The following is a 21,383-nucleotide window of genomic DNA, read 5'->3' as shown; positions in this document are numbered from 1 at the left end:
CCAGAGGGACCCATGTAGTGGCTATTGCTGCTGGGACGACTTTACCGCTTTTCCGCCCTGCGGGCTGGGTTTCTGACAATCTCCTTTAGGACTGAGTGTGGTTGGACAGCGACTGAATGATCATGGGCCAGTGGTGATACTCAGGTAGAAACTGGCTGACAGGGACCATTACTGAGCATCTGATGTGGCTACTAGACAGCCATGATCATGACCCCAGCTTCCCGACCATGACTGATTATAACGAAAGGACTAGGGCTGGCGGGTGTGTTTCTGGAGCAGGATATACATAGTTTGGTGAAGGTTGTTATCCACGGTCAGGAGACGGAGACGTGTAACCTAAAGTAGCAAAAGGCAACATTTAATGGGGCGGAACCTGCAGGCGCGGACCGTTCCTCCCCAGACCAGGAGCTCTGCCGGACCGCTTTCCCCGTCGCTCCCGTCCCGAGCCCAACCGCGAGAACTTCCGGTGCGTTCCTGCGGTGCTCGGCAGTGGGGAGAATCCGAAGCCGGTGAGTGCGGCCTCCTGGCCTGTTTGAACTTTTCTGCTTTTGTTGTCCGTGTGGCCCAGCCACCCTGTTCCCGGTTCGGGATCGCGGAGTGCCCTGAAGTGGGGCGCCTCGGCGGGACGCGCGCGTCTCCCTCTGTGGGCCGGTGCTGGGACCCTGGTGGCTCTGCAGGCCTTTCTCCCTGAGAAGCCGTCACCAGAGCCCCCGTCGCCAGTACTTCCTGGGGCACCCGGGGTAACTTAGCTGTTTCCCGAACCTGGGACCTTGGGGGCCGGAGACCCTGGCCGCGCCTGTTATGGTTCTGTTCGACTCTAATTTCGGGTAAGGTAATTGGCCCGAACCGACCGTTTGTTTCTCATCTACAAAATGGATATCATGTTTTTATTAAATAAATGCCTGTCGAGGGGCTGGTTTGTGCTGGAGGAACAAAAAGACTCAAGTCTCACGGAGCTGACAGCCCTCTGCTAAACATAAACGCAGAACTGCAGCCTGATCAGTGAAATGGAAAGGTCCAGGGTGCTGGGGAGTGTCTCACGGGATACCTGACCTAACCCCGGGTCAAGCAAGCTTTAGTGAGGAAGTGAATACTGAGCTGAGATCAGAAAAAATGATTTGAGGAAGAGGAGAGGGAATAGTTTTCTCCAGCCAGTGTGGCGGGAACAGAAAACTCTGCAGGGTGCATGGTATGAAAGGGACCGAAGGAGTTGGGAGGGGCCAGGCAGCCCAGGCCTTGTAGGTCTTGTATGTTATGGTAAAAATTCTGGTTTTCCAGGAGCCATAAGAAAAGCCACTCACATGGAATTAAGTGTGAGCTGGTGACATGCTTAGGTTGGGCCCTTGAAAAGTTCACTCTGGCTGTTGGATGGAGAACGGCTAACTTGGAGTAAGGAGGTGACGGCGAGAAGCAGATGGACGGATGGGACTTTGTGCATTCCAGGGCATATTCTCTGTGCCAGGCCATGTGCCAGCTGCTGAAGATACAGGGAAGAGAATTACCACTGGTATAATTAGAATAAAGGAATGTCATTATCAAGGAGGAAGGAGCGCGGGTACCACAAGGGAAAATGGCTAATTGATGAACAATTATTCTAAATGTAGTAGCTCCTCATTTAGCAAGTACTTATTAAGTACCTTCTGAATTCAGGGCTGGGAATAAGATGATGATGATGCAAATTATTTAGAGCAGCGGCTTTCAGGCTTTTTTGACTGTGACCTACAATAACAAATACATTTTACCTCGTGACCAAGAATCCATACAGACACATAAAACTTCAGAAGACAGTTATTATCTTTATTACTCATGATGCGCTCTTTTTCTTTTTTAAATTTTATTGTTTCCATTAAAAAAAAATTAATGCTGGTTGAGACTCTCTAAATTGATTTCTTAACCCATTAATGAGTTTTGACTTGCAGTTTGAAAAAAAAAATGCCAATTTAGAGTAAAAGTCATTTACTGTGGTTTGGAGTTAAGATGATAAAACATTGCCTCTACCATTTTTGGAAACAGGTCGGCCTTCCTTTTCTCACTGCTTTATTTTGTTCTGTTTGCTTAACATAGAAAAGAGTAAGAAGAATTAAACAGGCAGCTGGTTCTTCTGTTTGTGAAATTTGGGGGTCTTGTTTGTGCATCTGGCTGGGTTGGAAGTCCCTAGAGTCAGTAGTGACTGTCCTACCCTGTGGATGTTTCATAGATCATTGTTTCAGGCAAAGATCTGGCCCAGTGTGGGCGCTCAGTGATTATTTGGGGTTTTTTTTTTTTTTTAAGATTTTATTTATTTATTCGACAGATCACAAGCAGGCAGAGAGGCAGGCAGAGAGAGAGGAGGAAGCAGGCTCCCTGCAGAGCAGAGAGCCCGATTCGAGGCTTGATCCCAGGATCCTGGGATCATGACCTGAGCTGAAGGCAGAGGCTTTAACCCACTGAGCCACCCAGGCGCCCGTCAGTGATTATTTGTTAAATTGAATAGGTAAGCGTCTTGGGACTAGAAGGTTAGATAATTGTTTTTATTAAATTAGTTCATGTTGGAACCATTCCTATAAATACCACCCAGGCAGTGTCTGCCTGCCTACACGTTATGTCAGTATGTCCCCGTGGATAGTTCAGAGGTGGGTAAAATAAGTGTTCTTGCTCCTTCTCTTCTAAATACTGATCCTAGGCCAGCCATCCCACCTGAATCTCTTCTGGGCAAGGTGTCCAGAGTTGCCACTGACTGTGGGCCCTTTGGGAAGTTGCTTCACTCCCTGGACTTTAGGGGTTTTTTATGCGTAGAAGATGAAGAGGAGGTTTGTGGTTGAAAAGCTTTCCACTTCCAAACATTTTGTGAATGAACACCCACTTCAGATGCAGAGCACCCACTTTCCACCTTCTGTCCATGTCTGGGCCTTCCTTAAGGCTTATGGGAAACTGGGTATATGCTGGATTTAATCATCCTTCTTAGCTCCTTGGGACTCTTCAGTGATAGGGTTTAGGCAGAGTTACAGTATGAGGCAGTTTAGGCACAGTCATAGTTTCTAGTAGACCACCCAGGCTTTCCCCACCTTCATCTTGTTGTGGGAGAGAGATCCTGAGAGCAGATCTTGAGTGGGCAGTGAGAAGAACACTGGCCTGGAGGACAGGGTACCCAGGTTCTAATTTGTGTGACCTTGTATGACCTGGAGCACATCGTTTATCCTCAGTGTCTTTCCAGCTATGCAGTGCGTGTTCTTTCTCAATAAACCAAAACACAAAATCCTCTTCACCCTGAGTCCTCTTTTCCTCTTCAGTAAAATTGATCCACGGTTGTGGCGAGGATTAAGGGAGATAATTATGTCAGGGTCTCATTCAGTCTGGCACATGCAGAAGCAAATGAAGCATCTTTCCTCAAGTTCCAGTTAATTCTGATTTCTTTCTTTTTCAGTTGTTTGGAAGACAAGAGAGGTTCTCTTTTTGGTCACTTAGCACTGGCGCCATGGCTGCCATGCAAATGGATCCTGAGCTTGCCAAGCGCCTGTTCTTTGAAGGAGCCACTGTGGTCATCTTGAATATGCCCAAGGGGACAGAGTTTGGCATTGACTACAACTCCTGGGAGGTGGGGCCCAAGTTCCGGGGCGTGAAGATGATCCCACCAGGCATCCATTTCCTCCACTATAGCTCTGTGGACAAGGCCAATCCCAGGGAGGTGGGGCCTCGTATGGGCTTCTTCCTTAGCCTGCAGCAGCGGGGGCTGATGGTCCTGCGCTGGAATGCGATCCGAGAAGAGGTAGACCTGTCTCCAGCCCCAGAGGCTGAGGTGGAGGCCATGAGGGCCAACCTCCAGGAGCTGGACCAATTCCTGGGCCCTTACCCATACAGCACACTTAAGAAGTGGATCTCACTCACCAATTTTATCAGCGAGGCCACAATGGAGAAGCTGCAGCCCGAGAGCCGACAGATCTGTGCTTTCTCAGAGGTGCTTCCTGTGCTGTCCATGAAGCACACCAAGGACCGCGTGGAACAGAATCTACCTCGCTGTGGCACTGAGTGCAAAAGCTACCAGGAGGGCCTGGCCCGGCTGCCAGAGATGAAGCCCAGAGCTGGGACAGAGATCCGCTTCTCAGAGTTGCCCACACAGATGTTCCCAGCAGGTGCCACGCCAGCAGAGATAACCAGGCACAGCATGGACCTGAGCTATGCCCTGGAGACAGTACTCAGCAAGCAGTTCCCTGGAAGCCCTCAGGATGTGCTTGGTGAGGAGGAACAGGATTCTTTGGGAGTGGGCCAGGAGATGGGTGTATAGAAGGGGGTACATCTCCGGTTTTCTAGTCCAGCGGCTCCTAAACTTGGCAAGGAAGCATTGCCCATTCCCCCTGGGACTGAGTCAGAGAGCTGGAGTGGGGCCCCAGCACTATCTGTCTGTCTATATAATAAACAAACACCATAGGTGAACCTGATGCTGCCAGTTCTGTGTTTGGGAACCACTTATGTGGCCCAGCCCCTCATTTTACAGATTGAGGTTCACAGAGGGAAAGGATTTGGCCAACTATGTGGTCCAATTGAGACCAGAGCCCAGGGCTCCTGGTTCCCCGCCTCCCATCTGCCTCCTCATTTTGCTCCTCATTCTCTCAGTGTTGGTCTCTCCACTGGCTTAGACCAGGATCGTGATTTTTTAAAAATTATTTTTGCTTTTATTGTTATTTTTCTCCCTTATTGCAAAAGTACTATATGGTCATCATAGAAGCAAAACAAAAATGCATTCCCAACTCCCACCACCTAGAAATAACCAAATTTTGTACCCTTGGGTATATTTCCTTTTTGTCTGTTTCATGTGTTATGTATCCCTGTGCAGCATTTCATTGCAGTCTGTTCTCTGTGTATTTCCTGTGTCTCTTTTTTCCCTCAATTATATGTGTTTGTATGTATAAATGATTTTTTTATAATTTTTTTTTAAGATTTATTTACTTGAGAGAGAGAGCATGGGAAGGGAGAGGGTGAGAGGGAGAAGCAGACTACCCACTGAGCAGGGAGCCCGATGCGGGACCCAATCCTGGGACTCCAGGATCATGACCTGAGCCAAAGGCAGTCGCTTAACCAACTGAGCCACCCAGGTGCCCCTATAAATGATTTTTTTACAAAAACAAGATTGCAGTATACTATTTTGTAATCTGCTTTAACATAAACATGTTTCTGTGTTGCTGAAACAGCCCCTTCTCTATAGTGGCTACTTAGGTGCCATAGTGAATGAACCAGCCCTCTGTTGGTGGGCCTTTAACTTGTCCCTTTTTTCCCTATCATGTCGTCTAATGAACATCCTTGTGTGTACTTATACGTACATTTAGGGTTGAAATTGTTGGATCAGAGCCTGTGTATTGCGAACTGGGGTGTGGCTGTTGCCCATCATCTCTGAAATGGCGATTTAGCAAAGGCCTCTTTGGTGATGGTTGGAGAATGATGGTTGGAGATGGTTGGAGAATGATATCGTTTCAATTTATATTTCTTTGATTCTAGTGACAGCAGACATTCATCACATCTTTAACAACTATTTACATTTTTTCTTTTACAAATTGTCCAGGTATTTGCATATTTTTCTGTTGGAAGATCAGTGAGAAATTTGAATATAGGGCCATTAATATCATTGGCTCTCTGATAAAAGGGCACATTTTAATGGGTGCATCTTAATGCATTACACAGTATTATCATTTAATAAGTAACACTTAGGAAATTCTGGCTTAAAAATGAACGAAAGTCCTGTTTTCTACCTCCTAAACATTTTAGTTCTTCAAAGTAATCTTGTGAAAGGTCTGTTGCAGGGATAACTTTTTATCTTCCTGACAGCTCTTTGAAATTACTTCTGATCTCCTAACTTAATTTCAGACTAGGCCAGAAATGCATGAGTTTAAGTAAATGCCCTAATTTCAGAGAATAAGTTCCTATTTTCATAAACTAACCAGGTAAAGCCAAATGTAGAAGCAAATCATTAATCTCTATCATAGAAAGAAAATTTGACAATATCTTTTTTTTTTAAGAGTTTATTTATGTATTTGACAGAGATCACAAGTAGGCAGAGAGGCAGGCAGAGAGAGAGGGGGTGAAGCAGGCTCCCTGCTAAGCAGAGAGCCAGATGTGGGGCTCGATCCCGGGACCCTGAGATCATGACCTGAGCCGGAGGCAGAGGCTTAACCCACTAAGCCATCCAGGCGCCCCAAATTTGACAATATTTTGAAAATGTCAGTCAAACATCCAATATATCTGGACCAGGCAGCTAGACAAACTTAGTTCCACAAGCCTAGGAATAGAGAACTAGTTTTTCATGTCTCTGGAGGTGACAGAGATCAAACAGCCTGCATTTAAAGAGGTACATGGTGTTGAGTGCATCTGTTCTTTTCATGGCCCACGTGTAAGTGTGACACCACAGAGCCCCTCATTAAATTTGAAGTCAGAGAGGATGTCTCTAATCAACAGCAGTATATCTTGGCAACCAAAGACCCAGTTGCTTGCCCAAGGACAGTGGCTTCTGGATTGTGGGGTCTCTGTTTCAGACAGGCATCTGGTGGAAACGTGGGAATAATAATTAATATTTCCTGAGCGCTCCTTTGTGCCAGGTATTATTTTAAATGCTTTATATGAACTATATTGATTTATTTAATCTTCCCCCACAGTCCTCAAATAAGGAAATTGAGGTATAAACAGATTGAGTAACTCGCCCAAGGTCACACATCTGTGAAGGGTGGGGTCCAGATTTGAACTTAGGTAGTTTGGTTCCAGAGTTCATGCTATTAGCCATCAAGCTGTTCATAGAGATTAAATCACAGAGCACTGTGGTTAAACAAATGCAAGTGATCTGGGCTTGAGGGCTAAGCCTCGAAGAAGTACTCACAAATTTTCCTCTTCTGGGAAGCTCTGGAACTGTTCTCACCTGGTAGGAATTCTGTTTTATCTTCCATTATTCTCATTGCCGAGCATTCAGTGTGTGACCTTGGGTAAGTCCCTTGACTTTATCTGTAAAATGAGACAGGTATCACCAACCGAAACACCTTGTGGAGTTGGGCTGGGGATTACATGGTGTAGTGCAGCATTCCCTGGCCCTGGAGCAGACCGTCTACATCAGAATCACCCAGGAAGCTTTTTAGAGCTACAGACACTGAGGCTCTGTCCATCTGTCCTCAGCCAGGATCTCTGTGGGGGAGGCTTGTGCAGCTTTATCTTCAACAAACTCTCCTAATACCAATCAGCAGTCCAGTTTAGGATCTGCCTGACATAATAGCCATGGACACGTTTTATAAACTTTCTAAGTGCCAGGCAAATACTGGTAGATCTCTTACAGTCTGATTCTATAAAACCATGGTTTGGTTTTTTCGTGGCTTGAATTTAGAGCAGTTGAGCAAACTTGAACTGAGTGTGTGCTCAGGGCAAACCGTTCCCCCTGCCCCCCCTTGCAGGAGAGCTGTGCAGGAGGCCACCACTGCTGGGGTCAGCAGATCGGGCACTCCACTCTCTCAGGACCATTCTCCTCTCTCTGCCTCCCAGGTGAACTCCAGTTTGCCTTTGTATGCTTCCTCCTGGGGAATGTGTATGAGGCATTTGAGCACTGGAAGCGGCTCCTGAATCTCCTGTGTCGCTCCGAAGAAGCCATGGTGAGGCACCACACCCTCTACATCAACCTCATCTCCATCCTCTACCACCAGCTCGGCGAGATCCCGGCCGACTTCTTCGTGGACATCGTCTCCCAGAACAACTTCCTCACCAGCACCTTACAGGTGAGCCATCTTCTGGCTGACACCCATGTGGGTCAGAACTAAGGTGAGAAAGTGTGAAAGCCCCTTTGGGAGGGTTACTTTTTTGTTGCCGTTTCCTGGCTCTCTCTTCTCTTCAGTTGTAAGTTCCGTGATGCCAGAGACCCTCTCTCTGTACCACCGTCTCCCTGCCTTGCTCTGAGAATGCCACGCAGTGGGGTACTTGGCATTCGACTAACCTCTACCTCTGTGAGTTACTCAGCTCAAAACACTTTTTCTTTCTCCCTGTAGCCGTAAGTTGGTATAACCCAGTAGGACAGAGTTTTGAAGCTTGTTATTTCCAGGGAAACATCTGCAGCTCCTTAGATCTCATTTAAGCATTAAAGTAACTTTGATTTCCTGTTCAAACAAAACGTGCCAGTTTCTGCAGAGATTCTCTGACAGAAAAAGTGAAATTTGCTTTTAACTTGGCAGTTAAATTTTCATTATGAGTGGTAATTAGGGAAGACGCTTCAAACAACTTACAATCTTCATCCTGTGCTATTTCCTCCCTTTGCAAATAGATTAGCATCTTTTAAGTTCTTGGGACAGCCTCTGTCACTCACATTTTGTAACTTTCTCAAGTGTGGAAGAGGCAGAAGCTGCAAGCTGTCAGTTTCCATACGTTCTGTTCTGGGAGCTGCTTTTTTCTCCCCATGTGTGAGACCACTATGAGGCCCAGTCCTAAGAAGCTGGCTGTTCCTTAACCTGTCACTCCCACCCAGGGTGAGAGAAGGAACAGACATTCCGGAAATTCCTATTGGGTAGCAAGCATCATGTTTATCATGCTACTAGGGTTCCCTTATTTAATCTCTCTGGAACCCTTCAAGGCAGGGAGGATTATTTCCTATTTACAGAGGAGAACATTGAGACTCGGAAAGGTTAAGTCATTTATGTAAGGTCACACAGCTGGTAAGTGGCGGAGTCAGGATTTGAACCCAGACCTGAGTCTTGTGATTATGCTCCTATGTACTGAATATAATGTGTTCCCCCAGTAAGGATTCTTGATTGGCATCAGTGGAGACATCGTGAGGGGCTTATATCTCAGAGGTATGGAACGCTTTTCTACAAACAACATGCTGTTGGAAGAATCCCTGTAAGCAGGCAGCTGACTTAAAACCCTGGCACTTGGGGGCCTTATGCAGACCATGAGGAAAGTTGGTCAAGCTGATGGCTTGAGCCTGGTGTGTTCCACTTAAAAAGAATTATACAACTGCTCTTTTATTGGTTCTTGACATAACAGAGAAATTAAGTCCCTTTACCTTTCCTGTGAAGGGGAAATACCACTGTCCTCCCCCAGCAAGTTCCTGGGTTACATGAGCTGGTTACTGATGAGGGGTGTGAGGGGGCATCAGCTTGCTAACTTGCCTCTGGCAAGGACTCATGGGAATGACATGCGTTAATGCTGTCACACAAAACATAGGAGGGCCACACTGTGTCATTGGCTGTCCTGACCATTGTCAGCAGAGCTGACCAACAGCTGAGCTCTGATTGCCTCTGATTGCACTGTGTTGCCAGCAATGATATATGAAGCAGTGAGGGCCCAGCTGGATTGCTAGATGCCTGGGTTGGGTGTACAGAGCTGACGGTTGGAAGAATTCTGTCTGGACTTTAAATCACGAATATTTGATGTCATTATTTGGAAAAATCCAGGACATTGCTCCTTAAAAAAAATAATGTCCACACGTATTTTTGAGCATCCTATCTTTATATACAGCATTTTCCTGAAAGTGTTGAGGGGTCCGTATATTAAGGTTCATGCCTTCAAAAGAGATTTTTTCATTGATTTAGCAGGTATTTGCTGAGCATCTGCTATATTCAAGGCCCTGTTGCAGGACTGGAAATAGAGCTGTAAACAAGACAGAGTCCCTGACTTGCAGCTTATATTTTGGTAGGAAAGTAAACAAATGAATTGACCAAGTCACTTCAGACAGCAGAGCTGTGCAGGGCTCATTTCCACCAGCCCGAGACCACGACCTGAGCCAAAACCAAGAGTTAGATGCTTAACTGACTGGGCCAACCAGGCAACACCACCCCTTTTTTTATCCTGGTAAAAAACACATGAGATCTAACTTCTTAACACTTTTTTTTTTTTTTTAAAGATTTTATTTATTTATTTGACAGACAGAAATCACAAGTAGGCAGAAAGGCAGGCAGAGAGAGAGGAGGAAGCAGACTCTCCGCGGAGCAGAGACCGTGATGCGGGGCTCGATCCCAGGACCCTGGGATCATGACCCGAGCCAAAGGCAGAGGCTTTAACCCACTGAGCCACCCAGGCGCCCCTTCGTAACACATTTTTAAGTGTACAGTACAGTATTGGTAACTATAAGCACAGCAGATCTAGAACTTTTTCATTTGGCACAACTGAAAACTTTTTCTGTTTCATGCCTTCTTAACTGAACATGATTTTCACTCTGCCTGGTGTGAACTTGTTCATCCTACAAGATGCCCCCAAGGCATCCCTCTCTCTGAAGCCGTTCCCAAACCCTCTTCTTTCCATATTATTAGCCTACTTTGGACTTGTCGCTATGATATTACACAGACTGTGCCTGCTGAAATGTGTACTTTGCCTGCCTGACTTCCCCACTAAGCCATGAACTTTTGCCCAAAGCCTGGTTTGTTATTCATATGGTGATTTTCAACACCTGGTCGAGGCCTAGCACTTCTCTCACTTTGTGTTATTGGGTGTGTTTAGATGGCTAGAGTACATAATTCCTGTGGTAACGTAAATAGATGCCCCTGATATGACAGGTATAAACGATGCAGACTGATCAAGGGGCATTAGAAGCACTGAAAAGGAATTGGTTAATTCAGACGAGGCTGCAATTTGAGGAGGAGAAGAGGGGATCAGGAGTGACTGTGAAGGGAGGCGTTTAACCATGTACTGGAAGGATGACAGATTTCAATAGGCACAGCGTAGAAAAGGATATTACAAGAGCTTTTTTTTTTTTTTTTTTTTTAATGGAGAGTTAACGTTGGTACCATCTTGGCAGTGAGAATCCAGACCCCCACACAGAGGCAGTCACTCAGGGTGTGTGTGAGTGAATGAATCAGCCCACAAAAGCCTTCTTCAGCCAGCCTCCTGCTCTGCCCCCAGGTAGTCAAGTAAGTGGAACTGGCTTTCTTACTTAGGAGCTTAAATGGCTACTACCCATGGAGAGGGACTGGTGTTTGTATGTGTAAGCACTAAAAGGCTGCCACGTTAACTGGTATAAAATTAGCCACGTAATGGCCTCTGCCATTAGAGGCCCTTTTGAATAGATGCCACTGGTTCTTATAAATCCCATGGATTTAGCTTGAATAAAAATCATTTGTTTTACGAAAATAGATACAGTTTTTTCTTTTATTAAAAGCAACTTGAGTCACCATAGTTTGTTTAAAACCAATGAAAGGATAATCTGAATTTAATAGCATGTTGGAAAATGAGGTATGTAGAAAATAAGGATTCTTACTGCTGATTGCATAGCATTGAGGCATATAGTCAGGTAACCTGTTTTTTAAAATACTTGTTTTAAGTCACAATAGGCCATCTGTGCTTTCCAGGTTTATTTCTTGCCAGTATTCTAAATCCAGTGTCCATCTCAACTCCTGATGGAAGACACTTGCTCTGACAGTGATGTCTATAGTGTTTTTACCAGAACTCCTGGCATGATCAATATCACCTACCTACTCGCACACCTTCTGCCGTCAGCTGTCAGTTTTGCACACTTACTGTATGCATTATCTCCTTTAGCCCTCACCACAGTGCTCAGAGCTAAGTATATAATCTCACTTTGCAGTGAGGAAACAGGATCATAGAGGTCACATGATTTTGCCCAAGATCATGAGCTAGTGGATGGCAAGGCTGAGTTTTGATTCTAAAGTCTGGGGTGGGTTCCCATTTATTACTCCCAGAGAAACATCCCAGATTCTTAAACTGACCTCAGAAGACATGATTCCTGTTGCTTTTTACTCCCCTAGATACCATTGTGAAATGATAGTTTTATTTAACACTACTTTCTTCTTCCACAAGTGGAAATAGGATGTTCTACCTCTGGCTAGTTTCATTCTAAGTTGAAAAATCACTTGGGAATTGAAAAAATTAGGAAATTTCATCTTTTTTGTCTGTCCAAAAAAAAATAGGATAAGATAGTGACTCAGCTACCTACCTTGATATTTGAATTTCTCAAGGTGACCTGAGTGAACTCAATTTATTTAACTTGGGTTTAAAAGAAGGCTTTCACATTTCTGGCTAAAGTAATTTACAGTTTTAGAATATACAGACTTAATGATAACAATATTAATAGCTTTTTCTATATTTAAAGAAAAATACCCAAAGGGTGTGCTTTTCATTTTAGAGAAATGCAGTTGTTTGTGAAATGTCGTTGTCCTCTTTCAAAAGTATTTTTAAAATATCCAGGATTGATCTTCTGATATTAAGATGATTCATTTCTCAGTGATGTTAAGAAGTGTTTACTTGATTTCACTTTAAACAAGTAAAATAATTAGATCATTACCACGTTTTCTGAAGAAGCCATAAAGTTAATCTAAAAACAAGAGAATTAAAGAAAATTATTGCTTGAAAATTAGGTAATGTCTAGACATCTCCTTTTCTGAGTTATGGGTTTTTAAAATACCAAGTTTATAAACTATCAGGACAAGAATAGATCACTGGATGCCAGGGGCTTAGGTAAGGGAAGGGTTTGACCAGTAACGGGCAGCACAAGGGAATTTTTCAGAGTAATGAGACTGTTCAATATCCTGACTGTGATGGTATGTGAGCTTCAGACTCATAAAACTGAATACCAAAAGAAAAAAGCATCTGTCTTGATTATATCGTACAGTGGTTGCATTTGTGTACACATTTGTCAAAACAAATCAAACACTTAAAAATGGGTGAATCTAGTTGTATGTAAATTAGACCTCAATAAAGTTGCTTTTTAAAAAAAAGTCAGCCTGGGCTATACCCTGAGTCCTGGAGGCCTGCAGAGAGGACAGTTCCAGAAGCACCTGGTCTCCAAGTCCCCTGCCTTCCCGCGGGGTAATGCTGAAAATATGAGGAATGTTTTAAGTCTATGTCGAGACATAAAGGTCTCGGTAGGGATGAGGGACTGAAATTTCCCTCCTGGGACTGGATCTCGCTTAACATCTGTCACTTACTCTGCATTTATCACCATTCTCATCTGTACAGTGGGAATAGTAATTTCCTGTCCTCTTACCTCCCAGGTTTATAGTACCCAGGCTTGTAGTAAAGATTAAATCGATAAGTTCTTTGAAAAGGACAAAGCACTTTTTAAATTAGAAGCCTTATTTTTCAGACAGAAGGTTTCTGTTATACCTGCCTCTGGTTGATTTTACTCCCAGACATTGTTTGAGAGATGGGTGGGAAGGATGAGTGATGAGTCTGAGCCCAGCCTGTTCAGACCTATCACTGCTGGCCATTGCCAAATGCAGGGCAGTCCCTGCGTCTCATTCTTATCTGTTTAGTGAGCTTCCTGTGGGCCCTAACTCTATGCCAGGCCCTGGGCAATGTGCTGTGTGGGACACGTTGATAAAAAGGACTCATTCTCTACTCTTAAGGAGCACAGATACTGTGAGCACGGTGTGAGAAATGCCATAGGAGGGTTCAGGCCCAGGCTAGGGAAACAGAGGCTGGAGCAGTTCCTTTCGGCTTGGGCTTTTGTAAGAGACCTCTCACAAGGAAGTGGCTTGTGAGCTGGTAGCATTCAGGGGCCACCTCCTCCCCAGGACAAGTCCTTTATTTGGTCCAGCACCATCACATAATTATTGAGCAATTATTTGGTGCCAAGGACTTGTGCAAAAGTGAACCAAAAATGGATTTTCATGGAGTCTGTGGTCTTCTTCATTCTTTTGCTCACTACACACCTCATGGGTCCTCTGTGTCAGACGCCGTGTCGGGAGTGAGCGTGCAGTAGGACCTGGAGTCACTGCTTGGAGTCGCTCCTTGTCTCTTGGGAGAGCTCGACAGTAAATGGGCTGTTACCTAACTGAGATGGAAGCTGTGTTCCTGGTAACCCTGGACGCTGGAGGAGCATAAGGGAGCACCTGTTCCATCCTTGGTCTGGGAAGACCTGCTGAAGGAGGTGATGTCTCGGCTGAACCTGAGTCACTAGTAGGAATTAGTAGGTGAAGAAGGTGAAAGCAGGCGTGGAAGGTGTTGTAAGCTGAGGAAAAGGCACGGGTGTGTAGAGGCACAGAAGAGGCTGCAGAGTGTGTTTGGCAGCTGCTCAACGTGGCTGGAGAGGCGGGGCTGTGTAGAGAGGGTCCAGTTTACTGTGGAGGGAGGGGAAGAGAGGAAGAGGCTTTTGCAGCTTCAGCCAGCAGGCTCCCCAGGACCTCGGGCCAGACCCAGGGGTATGCAGGGCCTCTGGAACTAACGCTGTTTGAAACAAGGCTTCTCTGCTCCCCATGCGGGGCCCTTCCCCAGAGCTCAGCTGGGCTCTGCAGTCAGCTCTCCAGGGCAAGCTCCATTAGCTGCCTGCAGACAGGCGGCCGGCTTCCCTGCTGCCCTCTCACCGCCAAGCTCACACAGCCCCTCTAATTAGTTATTGATCTGCTGTTTTATTGTGGCTTTGCTGCCCGCTTCTGTATTTAGTCGATTCCCAAGTTAATGAAACCAAATTCTGTAACCCCCCCACTTCTGCTTCTGCACACCCACTGCCCCCAATCACTTCTATCCCTGCTACCACTCCAACAGAATGACTCCAAACAAAGACCACTGAAATGAGCTTTACTCCTGCTAACAGGCAGTAGAGAAACAGCTGTAGAGTACACCTGTTAACTTTGTCAGGTCAAGGCCACCAGAGCCCAGATCCTTCCACGGTGACCTGCAGGCCAGCTACAGTGGGAGACCGATGGGGAACAAAGAGCTTCCCCCACCCTCACGCTCCTGTATCTGTGGGGTGGTTTGGGGAAAACTGCCCCTTCTTTTCCTGTCAGTTTTCATCCAGTCATTTAACTTCTCTTAGCCTCCATTTCCCTGAAATAGGTATTCTGGGGTGTCTTCCCAGAGCATTGTGAGGATCTGTTGGGATACTGTGAAACGTCTTTGAATTTGAAAACAGCAAAATAGTATGAGGAGTAATGAGTTTGCTGTTATTCTTAGAAGTGATTGGGATCCAGGAAAATCCAGAATGGAGTGTCAGATGCAGAGAAAATTACTGCTCTGCCCCCTGCTCAACATTTATATCAGATGAAACTGAATTAAAAAGAACATCAAAACAAGGGATTAATACCCAGAATGTATAAAGAACTGCAGTAACTCGACAACAACAGAAACCTGACTAAAAATGGGCAAAGGGCTTAAATAGACATTTCTCCAAAAAAGACACGGAAATGGCCAGTACATCTACATGAAAAGATGTTCAGCATCACTAATCATCAGGGAAACGCAGATCAAAACCACTGTGCAATACCACTTCACACCCGTCGGGATGGCTCTTACTGAAAAATAATAATAATAAATAACAAAAAACAGAGTTTGCTAGTGATGTGGAGAAATGGAACCCTTGTACATTGCTGAAGGGTGGCTTCCAGGGGCTGGGGAGAGAGGGAATGGGAAATCAGTGTGGGTGGCTAGTATCAGTTGGGAAAGATAAATTCTAAAGATGGATCATGGTGATGGTTGTGAATGTACTTAATGCCACTGAATTGTACACTTAAAAATGGTTAAAATGGTAAATATTATGTGTATTTAATTTTTAAGATGACAATGTAAAAAGATGGTTTAAGTGGTAGTTTTGTATTATGTACATGTTACAACAGCTTTTTTTTTTGAGAGAGAGCGAGTGAGCGAGCACGTGTACAGGTTGGGGGGTGGGGCTTCCAGAGGGAGAGGGAGAGAGAGAATCCTAAGCAGACTTGCCCAGCATGAAGCCTGATGAGGCTCCATCTCACGACTCTGAGGTCATGACCTGAGCTAAAACCGACAGTTGGATGTTTAACCGGCTGAGCCACCCAGGTGCTCCTGTTAGCACAATTTTATAAGAAGAACGTCAAAGATAACTTCCAAGGGGAATAGAAACCTCTGACTGGCAGCCTGTGACCCATGAAGATTAGAGCAGCATTTCAGCCTCCTTGGCCTAGAGCCTGGGACTTTATGGGATGCAGGGGCTTATAAACCCTCCAGGCCTTTCTTGGCACCTGCTGGTGTAGTTATTGCCCAGGTGCTCAGGAGAGCTCCCCAGGGGACTGGGCCAGGGTGATGGCCCCACTGGCCTTACTCTTAATGGGGCATCTCTGCCCAAGATAGTGATTTTCCATTCAAGTCCTGCCCCAGCCTCTCAGCTGGGTTTGGACCTTCTTCCTTGGTTTGGGGGGAGCACTGCAGGTGTCCTGGGCCAGTGCCAGCAGCAGCTGATCCACCCGCCCCAGAGGGCTGAACACCACGAGGAAATTTCCACAGCTTTCTCGGCCCTCTCCATGTTCTCAGGGTGACTTATCCTCTGTTCTCTGTAGGTTTTCTTCTCCTCCGCCTGCAGTGTTGCCGTGGATGCCACCCTGAGGCAGAAAGCGGAAAAGTTCCAAGCTCACCTGACCAAGAAGTTTCGGTGGGACTTTGAGGCAGAGCCAGAGGACTGCGCCCCGGTGGTGGTGGAGCTCCCTGAGGGTGTAGAGACGGGCTAACTGGGAATGCTGTCAGCAAGGGGAGGCCTCTTACCCTACAGCTGCAGTGTTGGCCTCTCCACTCACCCCTTTCTTCTGGGACCTGAGGGGGTAGGTAGTGGCCCCACCAGATTCTGTAGAGATGGAGCCAGAATTCCCTCTTCCACTAATAAATCAGTTTCTTCGGTGCCCAAGGGGGAGTATGCATCCGAAGCCACCTTCATGGGTTCCCGTCAGCCTGGCCACGAGGCTAACCTGACCAGATTCCAGATGGGCACTTACAGAAGCTCTCTGGAGAGACCTGCCTCAGCAGCACCCTACTTCTTCCAAAGGAGAAGAATGTGAGCCAATAGCCTAAGGAAACTGATTGTTTATTCTACAGAACGGTTAGAAAACAAGAAACTCTGGACCACACAGGGTTTGAGCGATCAGTTGGTGATTTAAAAGTTAAACAGGGTGAGAGGGAGATGAGCTAGAATTTCTGCCTGTCCTTGTTGAATGGGAACGCATCACAGAAGACATGGACATGGGACCACCAGGAGCTCCAGAGTGGGGAGAGGGGACCCAGAAGACAGTTGGATTGAGTCTGACAAATGGTCAGTTTTTGCTTTCTCCAAGTTTCTTCCTTCTGTCCAGAGGTCCCAGTGGGTAGTTGTCCAAGACTGTTGTGGCTCCTGACCTCAGGGGCTTTGCTGAAGCCACATCCTTCTCATCTGTCCCATTTTGAGGCCTCAGACCCAAAGGTGGGACTTGGCATCCCTTCCATATGGCTCCGTGCCTCACCAGAGCCACCATGACTCTTTCTGGTGACCTGGAGACTGAACAACAAAGAGGGAGGTTCTTGCTCTGGAGAGGCTTCTTTTTGTGCCTTTATTCAGGGCTCTGTGGAGGACCTGGCCAACCTAGGTCTTCCCAGTCCTGCTGTGGAGCTGCCAGCCACAGGAGTAATGATGCTTGCATTCCCTTGGAATCCTGAGGCTGTGCCCGTCACACGCAGGTCCTGCCACCCTGACCTCAAACCGCTGTACTCCAACAAGAGTCCCTGGTTTCCCAAGGTGCAGCTCACACCAGGTTTCTGAATGCGAATCCATGCTGGTTAAGACTTTTGGTTTCACTTGTTTCCTTGGAGATGTTTTGTCAAGAGCATAATGTACATTAAAGTCTTTGAGTTGAGACTAAATCCCCTTGTGTGAGTCTCTCTTGCAGTTAATTTGTCCACTTCTCGGCTGCCAGGCCACTGTCCATAGACACACTTCTCCCTGCTGAGCACCAGCAGACCCTGCCCGACATCTTCAGTCTCTGGAGGAGGCAAGCAGCCAGTGTTGCCTGCTATTAACCAGTGGGGCCGCCGAGACAGGCATACCTGAAGGAAGGATTGAGGCCCTGTAGCTTTATAATAACCAGAAATTATTCTCTTCCTCCTGAAGGCCACTCATCACAACTATCTGGGGAGCTTGTTAGAAGTGCACATTCCAAAGGAAGAAATTCCTGGTCCATGCTATAACGTGGATGAACCCTTGAAAACATCATGCCGAGGGAACAAAGGCAGACACAGACCCCATGTTACATGAGTCCATTCGTAGGGATTGTCTGGGACAGACAGATCCACAGCGCGGGCAGTTACTGGTTGCCAGGGACTGGGAGAGTGGGGAATGGGGTTGACTGCTACCGGTTACAGTGATGGAACTGAGGTGATGGAAAGGTTCTGGACTTAGTGGTGATGATTGTACAACCTTACGAATATACTAAAACCACAGAAAGTACTCACTTAACATGGGGAATTTTATGCTATGTGAATTATATCTCACTAATAATTTTTTTAAGTGCATATTCCCAAGTCCCACCCTGCAGGGATTCCGAGGCAGTGAATCTGGATATGGCCTGGGTCCTACGGCACACTTAGTTTTGAAAAATTACCCCGAAGTGACAGCATTGCAGGTTAGTACCTAGAGCTCCACTGGGACAGAATTTGTCTCCCATTAACATTGTCAGGGCAACCCATGGAAGTAGGGATCACATGACTCTGTTCGGCAAGCTGTTGGTCTTCTGTCTCCACAGACCTGCTACCCCCAAGTGCTGTGTTCTGTTACTGACTCCTCACAAAAATAGGGGGTAAGTGCTACTAAGTTCCCCATTTTACGAATAAGAAAATGGGCTCAGAGAACTTCATTCATTCTGTCGGGACCCCACAGCTAGGAGGGACTGAGGACAAGAGTCAAACCCTTGGTGTCCAGGGCCCCTGACAGCCTTCTCTCCCCACTTCCCAGATGGAGCCTTGGTCCTGGTGCCAGCCAGCTGTGCGACTTTGGACGAGCCCCTTCCGTTCTCTGGAAGAGAGTTTGCTTGGATTTGGGGTTTCTGATGTAGATTCTCCAGGCTCCCTCAGGTATTTAGAAGTGGACTGTTGTGTTATTTTAAATGTTTTCAAAAGAGAAACTACATTTGCATAGGATAATGTGACTGAGCTGACAAAAAACCAATAGGTCTCTCGTTTGGGGCCAGAGTGACATCGACTCCATCTTTTGTGTGTCCCAGCTGGCAGTCCTCTATGTGTCTTTGATGAATAAAAAATGTGAAAACAAATTAATTATTACTTAATACTTGCAGTATTTCTGGAAGACAGAAACCTTGCAAACGGAGAGCCGGTGGCCTTGCTGATCTGTAAGCTCCTTCCAGTTCTAACACATCTAAAAGTGAAGATATTGGCAGGACCTGGCCTGATTTCCAAATCCCCTCAAATGCAGGCCTCCTGAGGTCTGGCTCTTATTTGCAAGGCTGCTTTATCCTATTAACAGAATCAGCAGAGGTAGCAAGTCTCCAACCACTCCCACTGTCCCCACGGCAGCCCTCGCTGATCTGAGCCCATCCCTCTAATTTCTCACCACTTGAGCAGCGGAGATCCCGCCGCGGACTGCCTCTCACCATCAATAATTACTTTCCCCATGTCATCCCCTTGTAAATATGATTTAATATGCCCAGGGTGCCGTGACATGTTGGTTTCTCCAACTAATCAGACTCTGGTTTGACCAAAATGCCATCCCTTGCTGAAATAGGGGCTGGAGACGCTGAGTGAATGCCTGGGCGAAGCTGTCACCGAGTCTCCGCCCCATGGTCACATCCTCCAGATCGAAAACAGAACAGAGTGGGAACAGTCACCTGAGCTGGGGGTCACCACACTGGGGGCAGTGTGAATCCGCTCTTCTCTTCAGTCCCCTGCTGACCAGGGCACTTCTTTGCCTCAGAGTTCCATACATCTGGCCCAGGCAGGCTTTGTTTTCACTAGAACATTCTACCTCCAGAGTATCCAAGGTCTCCTTGCTGGTGCATTCTCCCCCAAACCTGGGCTGCTGCCCTGGACTGGCCTCCTGGCCGAGATGGGGGGAGAGGGAATGGGAGCCAGAAGTAGTGTCAGCTGTTCCCTACTGGGGGGGAGGGGTGTGTCCCCAACCTGCCAGGCCTTCTGTCCTGTGTCCTCAATCTAGTGCTCACGGGCATCAACTCACTAGGTTTCTCTGGAAAACAGGGATCCTGGGGGCTGTCAGTCAAAATGTTTGGTGGGAGGAAGGTAGAAGTAGGGAGCTTCTCAGTCCAATATCAGATGGGCTGTACGAAAGAAATTCCACAGGTCTGCCTTTCTTGGATCTTTGTCTATCTTCTTCCCTCCCCAGATTTCTCCATTTTTCCTGTGTCACCTCCAGACATTGTTCCCTGGTCCAAGTCTGGACTTCACACTTCTAAAGGGATGCTGACAGATGGGTTACATTTTGGGGAAAGGGAGCTGGCAAATGAGAAGCTGCTGGAGAAAAATGTGGGGCCCTCATCCAAGAGCAGAGAGGCTGGGAGAGCTGTCTTGAAGGAGGAGGTCTCTGCGCCCTTGAGAGCGTGGAGTTGGGACCCACGGGAGAAGTTACAGGGAGGCAGCGGTAGGCTCTGTTCCTTCTTCATGCAAACAGTACTTTCTGAGTGCTGCCCCGGTGGTGAGCTTATGCTCATTCGGGGGGAGGGGAAGACAACAGGCATAAGAAGTAGGTTACAGAGATTGTTAGTTGTAAGAAATGCTCTGGAAAAAACTAGAGCAGGATAAGGAACATTGAAAGTCCTGGCAGGGTAAGAGGACATATCGCGATTTAAATGGGGTGACATTTGAGCACAGATTTTGAAGCTGAGCAAGGAGTCATGTGGGCATCTGGGGGAAGAGAGTTCCAGGCAGAATGAACAGGGAATGCAAAGGCCCTGGGGCAAGAGTATGCCTGGTGTGTTCCAGGAACAGCGGGGGTCTGTATGGTGAGGGTGCAGTGATCAAAGGAGGGAGTGGTCAGAGGGGAAATCTGGGCAGCTGCAAGAGGTCAAACTGTCTAGGGCTTAGGGGCTGTTGTAAGAACATTGCATTTCACTCAGTGAGATGGGAACCCATTAGAGGGTTTTAGGCAGAGAGTGACATGGTCTGACTTTTGTTTTAACAGGATCACAAGCTGCTGCGCTGGACACAGACTACAGGGGGATGGGCAGACGCAGGGAGAGAGGGAAGGAGGCTAGAGCACTAATCCAGGTGACAGAAGGCTCTGACTGCTGTCCGAGTCAGGTGTGCATGCTGGGCTGCATTCATGACTCAGGTGAAGGGTACACTGGAGGCCTTCCAAGGGCTCTGCTACCCGATAACCCCTCACTTCTCCAAAGGCTCAGTATCTAGGCAGAATACCAGCTCATTGGGTCCCCATCCCCACACAAGTCCCCGCTCTCCCGTCCCACTGGGGGTAAGTTGCTGTCCCGCGGTAGTCTTACGGCTCACAGAGAGCTGAGGGCAAGTGAAGCCCCCGTTGGTCCTCATCTAACCTGTTCAAGGACCGTTCCTGCCCCCACTTCCACCACCGCGCCTGTGTGGACATCTGACGATTCGGAGGACCTAGCATGTAGCAGGGCCCTCCTCCAGGCTGCCTGGCACTGTGTCGTCCTTACCTGATTCGGGCGGAGTGCCAGCTCTTCAAGGAAGGCCTTATTCTTCATGGTTCGGACAAGGAAAGCAAGGCTCAGAGAGGTGAGGCACAG

General features: G+C 46.9%; 1 protein-coding gene across 1 annotated transcript; it reads left to right on the top strand.

Annotated features, from left to right (window-relative positions):
* The first annotated feature begins 414 nt into the window (after window positions 1-414).
* AAR2 (AAR2 splicing factor) lies at window positions 415-17,517 on the top strand. Its single transcript, XM_032350794.1, has 4 exons — window positions 415-509; window positions 3,404-4,211; window positions 7,489-7,718; window positions 16,191-17,517. The coding sequence occupies exons 2-4, from the start codon at window positions 3,455-3,457 to the stop codon at window positions 16,356-16,358; spliced, it is 1,155 nt and encodes a 384-aa protein (XP_032206685.1). The 5' UTR covers window positions 415-509; window positions 3,404-3,454; the 3' UTR covers window positions 16,359-17,517.
* Window positions 17,518-21,383: the final 3,866 nt, after the last annotated feature.

This window comes from Mustela erminea, chromosome 7 (assembly GCF_009829155.1).
Source record: "Mustela erminea isolate mMusErm1 chromosome 7, mMusErm1.Pri, whole genome shotgun sequence".
NCBI lineage: Eukaryota > Metazoa > Chordata > Mammalia > Carnivora > Mustelidae > Mustela > Mustela erminea.
The sequence above is the reverse complement of the archived record's forward strand: the minus strand, read 5'-3'. Positions and strand labels throughout refer to the sequence as shown.